General features: G+C 35.7%; 1 protein-coding gene across 1 annotated transcript in view; it reads right to left on the minus strand.

Annotated features, from left to right (window-relative positions):
• ZPBP (zona pellucida binding protein) overlaps positions 1-9469 on the minus strand; it is a 34655-nt gene that overhangs the window by 21275 nt on the left and 3911 nt on the right. Inside the window, exons 2-3 of the mRNA XM_009883804.1 lie at positions 3901-3981; positions 849-974 (exon numbers count right to left, since the gene is read on the minus strand). Coding sequence (XP_009882106.1) covers positions 849-974; positions 3901-3981 — 207 coding nt within the window. The remainder of the gene's footprint in view (positions 1-848; positions 975-3900; positions 3982-9469) is intronic.

Here is a 9469-nt window from a genome sequence, read left to right on the forward strand (position 1 = left end):
ATACTGGGTTGCATTAGCAACAGTATATCCAGCAGGTCAAGACAAGTGATTATTCTCTCCCTACTCACCACTCATTTGGGCACTCTGGAACACTGTGTCCAGTTCTGACACCTCAGTACAAGACAGATACTAACAAACTGGAGCAAGTCAACAAGAAGGCTTCTGAGATGATTAGGGAGTTGGAGCACAGGACAAGAGGCAGAGGAAACTGGGATTTTTACCCTAAGGAGGGAATTGCAGCCCTTCACTACTTAAGAGGAGATACAGGGAAGAATAATCCGTACTTTTTAAGATAAAAAGACAAGCAGCAACAATGACAAGTTGCAATAAGGGAAATCATGACTGAAAAAAGAACAGGTTGCACAGAAAAGACAGAAAATCTCCAAGGACAGAGATTCCTCAAACTCAAGTGATCAAGACCCTGAGCAACTTCATAACTGAAGATAGGCTGTCATTGACCAGGCAGATGGGCTACATCACAGCGCCTGTCATCCTATTACTCTGTTCTTGCAGAACACTCCCAGCTCTCAGTACAGCTCAGTACAGATGACAAAGAATGTCATCCTCAACCTCTGTTGCAACCAACATGCCCTGCTCCGTCTACTGCTCTTTAGAGATGGCACCATTCTTTATAGAGATCTGAAAACATCTTTTAGTTTGGTTATCTCACCCCTTTCTTTCTGAAAAGTGAAAATTAATTTATATGATATACATACAAACACTTGCAAAGCATCCTCAATTACTTCTCCATTCACATTCCCACCTTGATAATCCTCATGCTGCTTTGGGAGAAGAACAGGGGAGAGGGGATGGGAGGTGGGGGGACATGTAAGAAAATAAATCCTTACCTGAAGAAAGACTACCACCCGGTCCCTTCCACTGGAATTTTGGATCAATGAGTTCTAAGTTTCGCAGATGACTTGTAAGACATAAAATACGTGGACTGTTGTGATTCAGCTTGACGTAAACTTTGACTGGAAAAAAAAATTATCATTAGCATCAAGTATTTATCAATGCTATCCTAACAGTGAGCTATATAAATTTCAAGACAATGATCTCGAATGGAGTTCTAATTTTGGGACTGGTTCTGTCATCTCTACCATCAAAATGAAATACAAAATACAGAGAAGGTTTGTTTTCTCTGGAAAATAAAATTAAGATAATTCTTCATAGTTCTAGGCTTATCTGGTTGTGTAAACAAGAATGACAGCGCACTGTAACATCCTCCTGAATGGAGTATGTCACACTGCATGGGCTTCTGCAGCATTCTGTCTCAGTTTGTGTCCAACACACACATGGCAAGAGTGAAGTTGCTGTATGTTGGATACTCAGACTTGAAAGCTTGCTTTTTCCATTCTATTACCAAGTGTGCAGGTCTTGTATGCAATTTGTGGCATGCAGGTGCTTCTAGCTTTTCAGTTGTTTCTAAAAACTATGACTGGTGTAGCCATAATAACTTCCATAATATGCAGGATTTCAATGTGTACAATTTTTTTTATTTTCCTTCCCACTGACATTATGCAAAGCATTTGTCCTGTTCAGAAGCATGGGATGCTGGATATTTATGTTCTAGTGAGGTCTGAACTTGAATATACCATGCTCTGCATCAGGCTACCGTAATGCCACTGAAAAGCTGCAACTAGTATAAAACATTACAGCTGCTACATTTGTGATTTGGAGAATCTGACTAATAATTAAAACTGAATCAAATAAGCAGATTACCACAATGTTATCTTACCATTGACGATTTCAGATTCCCTGCAAGTGGAAAACAGTTTAAGTATTTGTTGTGGGAAGGTATTAATGCTTATAAAAACAGTTTTCACTTCTCCATTATGGCAACTGGTGGTAATGCCACCAGTTTTCTCTCCTCTCCAAGTATGTTCACTTTCATTAAAAATGAAAAGCCACTTACATTCACATTACAGTATACTTAGACATAATACATAAGAATAACTTCAGAACTTTGGTAGTCCTAAGTTTAGGAGGTATGTCCATCCCACCTAATAATAATTTTTTTACAGTAGCTTACATTGCAGAAAACAGCAAAGTATGTATTTTCAATTGTACAATAGTATATCATGGAAATAAATGTCATTAACAGGTGGTGTTTCAGTTTTTAACCCCAAAGCATGAAAATCAATATGAATTCTACATGTTAATTCAACTGCCAAAATGATTAGTCTTTTGACATGGCAAATCCTTAATACTTTTTCTCAAAATTTAGTAATAGTCTATTGGGGCAAAATTATTCATTGCATATCTCTTCTCTTTCACATTTTGTTTTTCATTTCCTGAAGGTCACTTTGTTTGGTCTTACAGCAATATTAAAAAAATTACATATCCATAATAAAATGTGGTAATAATAAATTTATGGTGTCATTATTATCATAACCTGCCAAGATGGTAAATTCTGTCCCACCACTGTAAATTTCCATGACAGTTTTGTAAACATGTATCATAGGAATGATATAACAGAAGGGCATCTGATAGAAAATAATGGCTGAAAAAATATCTACCAGGTATAACTTTATTCTTCTTGGTTTCAAAATGAAGTCTTGCTCTTTTAATTAAAGTTCTTTGCTTTTTTTCTTATTTGTTCAGATTCTCTCTATTATAAAAATATTTACCACAAATAGTGATCCAAAAAAGAACACTTACATCAGATATTTTAAAAGTGCAGGATTTAACAATGGAGCATTGTATTTAACCAGATTTTGGTGGAAAAAACCCTCAAAATAGAGATGCTGCCCAGCATCTCAAAAGAATACTGCAGCCAAGTCTAGAATACTCACAAAGTTCTGTCCCAGAGATGGTGGAAACATTCTTTATTAATACTAAATTGTTTATAAACAGACTTGGGATAAAACATTTTAATCTTGCCTTCTAACTTTCAAATTGTCCTGTGCCATTCAAATAGTAGCCCTTTTTACAGAGAGGAGTCAGAACCAGAAGACAGAAAAAGTACACTAATATGAGGAACGTTTAGACCACTCAGAGACATCATTTCACATTAATGCTAAATAATATCATAAGTTAAATGCCTAAGAGAAACCTTTAAAAATAAATTGGTTTAAAACATTTGAATTGAAACAATTTCCCAGAATTGTTTCACCTTTGGATAAACACTGACGTGTCTAAGAATATGTACCCAAAAAAAGGTCAAAAAATGTTGTCTTTTTGCATTCCCCCAAACAACAGAAGTATCACTTCTAGATATACTACTAGTAAAGCTGTTAACTGGAAAACACACATGGAGTAAACTATGGGGAAATATATTACCAAAACCAAACTGGCAATGTGCATTTAGAGAAAAAGCAACATGAGGAAATATATGGCAATGAGGAACAGCCTGGTCTTTAATTTAATTTTCAGATTTTCAATAATTGTTTCGTTTAATAAGAAAAGAAACTGATAATATTATAATCTGGAGTTACATGGATTTAACTTAGAAAGCAATTAATTCTTAACTCTTCTTATTTTTTGTTGTAGAATATAACACAAACTTCATGTCTCGGGTCCTGTGTATATAACAAGTAAGATGAAGTCGGAATACCGACAGTGCAAGAGAGCAGTATGTCGGAACAAGAGTCCTACAGCCAGGTAGAAGAGTACACTGAATGTTGCTATTTTTATAACAATTACAGAAAATAATTATCTTGGTTTTATAAAAATTATCAGTAAGAATAAAAAAAACTATGAAAAATAAATTCCAATGACAGAAATATATGGTGTCAGACAGCCTATTAAGTATACATAAATCACTACAGAATTGTAATTAATTAAGCCACTTACAAACATTTAAAACAATTCAGCAACAAGGGATATGATAAAGAGGAGCCTTTTCTTGGTAAAAACAGTATTTTCACTAATTGTTAATTAATGTTTAAAGAAAAATACCTGGAAATATGACAGATCCCACTATTTTTAAGTTATTGTGTCTTGGCCCTGCACTTCTTAAAAATCTCTCTGAGGGCTGAACTGTTAAAAGATAAAACAATGGCATTAATAAAACTATTTAATTTATCTGAAAAAGCAAGCAGCATAATTTAGGTTAATCTACATCCTTTAATAGACTTGTTCTTCAATACATATTAAGTTAATACTTCCCTAATGTCTTACAAAATACACAAGTCTCATTAAGGCAACAAAAAACAATGACAAAGGCCTGATACAGAAAAAGCATCTTTATTCTAAACAGCACTTAAATTTAGACTTAGTTTTAAATATATTCATGTTTTACAACAGACCTGTCACATTTTAAATTAAAACTGTCCAATAGTGAGGATAGACACTGTCCAAAATGAGAATAAAAGTTAGCTGCACTTTTTTGATACCCTCAGTCAGGATGTCAATCAATCTGTATACTGACCATTAATGAAGTAATGAGCTTGGGCTCTGTCATGATAGTGATTCTCTTAATTTCCCCATGAAATGAAATATAAGGTATTTTATAGCTATTTTAATTTACATTTCTTCTATTTTAAATAGAAATTAAAAACACGTTCATAAGGATTGTAAAGCTTTGCAAGACATACAAGGCTTCTGAAAGAAAACTGAAGTATCTTTCAGGTGAACATTCTAGCACAAGTCATATCTGAGGTTCTTTTACAGAATTTCCAGAGATACAGAACTGAAGCTAGCAGAAAGATAATGGCTAGTAGACCCCTCAATATTTTGTGTTCTTTGTCTCCACCTCCTGCTTGGAAAGAACGTGGGCTACTAGGAGTTAAAGTGTGCTTGTGATTTCTAATTCTTTTGGGGAATCTGGGAAAGTAAATAACAAAGGCATAGAAAGCCTTGAATACAATACAATAAAATACTGACCATATCTTCAGTAGCAATTATTTTATGAAGATGGGCTAAATAATTATGTGGCACCAGATCAGTGCTTGTTGTTAACTTAGGTTCAATATTCAAAAACTAAAAGCAACAATAAATACTCTGGTAAACTGGTTATAGATTAAGGCATCCACTGGGGGAAATGAGAGAGATAGGGTTAAGTGTCAGCTTTGTTTTGATTTATCTTGATTTAAGTAATAATGGGAAATCATCAATTCAATAATAAGAGAAGATAATCATGAGTAGTCTCATATATGAAGGATTTCTGTGATTAACAGTTTAGTTTACTTCACAGTATCTCTTCACTATGTACTACTTCCACAAATTTGAGAAGCAAAATTTTTCAAATAACTTCATTCTCTCCAAAGACATCCTAGAAGGATTGGAGGGGTTTTATTGAAAATTAAATGGATTACAATTTTCTCACTGGAATATTTATGTTAAGTGTTTTAGAATTCTGTTACACTGGCAGAAAAAGAGCCAATTTTTCACTAAAATTCACCTCCCAAAAGAACAGGGTCAGATTCTCTATTGACAAAAAATCAGCTTTTGCTTTGATTTTAATCAAAGCATACCAATTTATAGCAAATTATAAATCCTACCTGAAAACCAGCCTGTTTTAAAATTTCTTCTGCCACAATTATCTGTCCATATGATCCATAAATATTTTAAGAACTGTCAAGTTTCTTTATGTATTACAATTGGAAAGGAAGAACATAATCGACCAAAACCAAATAAATTAATGAAAGAAAAACTGAAAACAACAATCATACGGAAAGGAAAGTCTTCCAAGTTTATGAAAAGGCAACTGAATAAATGCATCTGGAAAAGTCAAGCCTTGCAAACTGACAAGGTATGAACAGATATACATAACTTTGTGGGATGTCCAGTCAATGCAGAAGGAAAGTAATATTTTTTTACAGTAATAATTTAAACCCGAAGATGGAGCTCTTGAACTGTTTATTTAAAAAGAACTAGAAAAAGTGGAAGCACTATAGTTACCGAAAGAACCTGATGTAAAACTTATGGAATTACTTTTTTGGTGTCTTCAGTGACATTGCATGCTAGATTTTGACAAAGTCAGCTTAAATGCTCTTTCATGTGTCTACACGTTTCATTTGCATAGCAGCCATTTCAGTCAGTAAATGTTTCTGTCTGCATATGAATCCCAACTCTTACACATTCTTTCCCTCGCTTTCGGCACTGCCTCTTAAATTTTTTTCAAGCCATTTTCAGGTCTCCGCCTAATCACCTGGAATTTAAATGGCACTTCCTGCAGCAGTCTTTAGCGCAAAGATCTTCCCATTCTCACTCTCTATTTTAAGACTGCCTGTTACCAGGTTAAAAAGAGGCTTTTCATAGAAAAAAAAAAAGTATCAAGAGGTCACCAACTCACAGAAAGAACAACAAGAGACCAAGAACAAAAAGGACAAGGGAAATGCTTAAACTGCATTTTAAAGTCATTAAATATATTATTCCATCCCTTCAATTTGAACCTGCACTCAACAAGCAGTAGGAAAGGCTAAGTTTCATTCACTTTTGAGAAAAAGAAATGTGATTTCTGAATTAATTCCCAAATTAAGTTTTTTAAACAACCCAATGCACTAGAAATATATAGGGTCTGATTCCTCATTGTCTTGCACTTCTTACAGGCATAACACAAGGTCTAAGCAACAGTTGTTTTGCAGAAGAACACAGATGAAGAAAAACAGTTTTATATCACTATCAGAGACATGGAAGTTTGGGGTAATTCACGCCCCCAGTCCCAGGTGATTCAAACTTCCCAGCTGCCTGAAGAGCCATTCCCAAAGACTGGAATTCAAGGGTACATTGCCACATAAAGTAGCTATATTACTCGAGGATTCATTGGGTGACTTTAAAATGTGATGGGAGTTAAATTCAACAGCTTTACTTCTAATTTATGCCACCGACACAGGCCAAAGATCCTGCAAGGAATTGAATTTAGGTGTAAAACTCATAGACTTGCATGTATCTAAGTGCTGTAGCAGGTCACTCACCATTTCCCAGTGAATTATGGGGGCTCCATTTTGCTCCCTGTCCCTGTCTTCTAGCTCAGGGGGGTGGGTACTCAGGGAACAACTGGTCCCACTACTGAAGACTGAGGCAAAGAAGGCATTAAGTACCTCAGCCCCTTCCTCATCCTTGGTCACTATCATAGAATGGTTTAGGTTGGAAGGGACCTTGAAGATCATCTTGTTCCAACCCCCTTGCCATGGGCAAGGACACCTCCCACTAGACCAGGTTGCCATCCAGCCTGGCCTTGAACACTTTCAGGGATGATGGGGCCTCCCCAACTTCCCTGGGTAATTTATGTTTCCTCCCAGATCAGAAGTAGCAGGTGCATTGTACCTGCACACACAAACAACCCCTCCTGATCCAAGGGAGTTACAACAGTGACAGGTAAAGAGGGGTCCCTTCCCACAAAGGAGGAATCTGGGTAGGTTAGTACTGACCAAATCAGCACTTGTTCCTGTGCCCATTGAGTTGAAAGGGAGTGCCATTCACCAACTTTAAGTTTCACATCATGTATATTCCACTATGTCATAACATATTTTATTCTGAATCTTTTAGTCTTAAAAGGAACATTACCATTGCAAAATCAATCACCTTCAAAATAAATAATCAAAAAATTAAAATTGGTCTGAAAATTGCAGTGGCAGGACAGAAAGTTTAAAATGAGCCTTAAATAATTAAACAATCAATTTATTAATTAATAAAATACTGTATTACTAGGATGTTCAGTTGGCATAGTTTCAATTCGTTTATTTAGAAATGAAAATTCTATGAAGCAATAGGAAAAGATTTATTTAAGTTATGGTAATTGCTAAAAGTTTTTTCAAAGTAATTATGTTTTGAGATAATTTTTGTAAAGAGATTTCTGCACCAAAAGAGTATATAAATAGCAATGGTACTTACTTAAGTTATTTTTGCTCAATCATGCTAATAGTCAAGTGTTTTCCTATATCGAAGTATTTTAATTACAGCTGGCATTTCTAAGCTGCCTATTGATGGTAAGTGCTGTGCAGAAATATTAACATTTCTATTACTAGTCATATGAAAGTCATATAGGAGAAACCAAACTTCAGTTCCTAATCTCTCAGTTAAGTTCAACCCTTTCAAAAACATAAAAAGCCTGCAATATATCAACTATATTTTTTTCAAGCAGGCCTGCACATTTCCTAAACCACTAACACATTTCATAAGTTTTGTTAAAAAGGAGGCTTTTTTGCCTTATTGTGCAACAAGCTAAAGTTAAAATGTTTTATCATTTCAGTAAGATAGAAACCCACTTCAGATAGCTCAAAGAAGTCAAACATAATTAAGACATTTTAGGAAACTTGCTCCATATTGTCCTCAAACAGTTTAATTATTCACTATAGGAAAAACACATAAGCCAAAACAGTTAGTATTAGTAAACATAAAACAGAACAAAAAAAATCTTTAAAGAAAAAGATTCATATTCTTTACACCACTCTAACTTAGACTATATAATTAATTCCCCAATGCTGTACAATTGAAATAAATGTCTTTTTTGGAATTGACAGTGTCTATTATGCCTACTGAAACCTAAACCAGAAGAAATACTATGACAGCAATGTATCAGTGAACATATACTGAAATACTGCACGGGGTTTTCCCTTTTTTCTCAGAGTAGAACTTTAAACTTCACCTCTAATCTCCCTTGTGGAAAAGACTTTGACTTTGTAAAAGAATTGGTGAAGCTTGTCCATAACTAGACCATGGAATAAGACCTGGCACATACACACACTAATATACAAATTAAATAATCCCATTTAATACTATTAGAAAGCTTGTGTTCGAATTTCAAAACCTCACTAAGAAGCAAAGACTGTCATTTCAGGGCATTCCCAGTCTTAGAGTTGAGAGGCCATGCAACTGGATTTCCCAATCAATGACAGCTGCAATTATGCACACAAGTGGATATAAGATCAGCACTAGTACACCCCAAATGCAGCGTCTTGGTATCCTACCACATAACTATGTCTGTTCCTCAGAGCCTTCAACAAAGTGATGCAGCTCTTTTAGCTGTGTACCAATGTTACCAGCTACTCACTGCCTGTGCAACTCGCCTGTGGTGACAAAACCCCTCAGCCACACAGTTTCTTTGGTATGTAGGAAGGAGAAACACTCCTGTCCCCAGCACTCACTGTTCATTTTTGAGGAAAAAAAAAAAAAAAGATAACTTAGATAATCCTTTAGCTTTGCCGTATCCATCTCCACCTCCACATGTGGAAAGGAAGTTTAATCTTGGTTGATTCGGTGGGTGTAGATGGGAAAAGCATTAGTAGGTATAAAACAAAACCCAGAGGGGAAAGCTGGATGTTAAAGGGCACAGCTCCAGTGTTATGGACCAGCACACCATGGACAGCAACACAAACTTAGGAACTACCAGGATGCAAAGAAGGTCACAAATGTTGTGATACACGCATCTGCTTTTGGAGAACAGAGTAAACAAATACATAAGGGTAAGGACAAAGGCATAGGCAGGGAGTGAACTCGGGAAAACCTGTAAAATTCACACCCGATGCTCCCGGCAGGGCAGGGAGGGCAGCCAGCGAAGCTTCGGTGCCGCCACCGCCGCCTT

Source organism: Charadrius vociferus, unplaced genomic scaffold (genome assembly GCF_000708025.1).
Source record: "Charadrius vociferus isolate BGI_N301 unplaced genomic scaffold, ASM70802v2 scaffold103, whole genome shotgun sequence".
Taxonomy (NCBI): Eukaryota; Metazoa; Chordata; class Aves; order Charadriiformes; family Charadriidae; genus Charadrius; species Charadrius vociferus.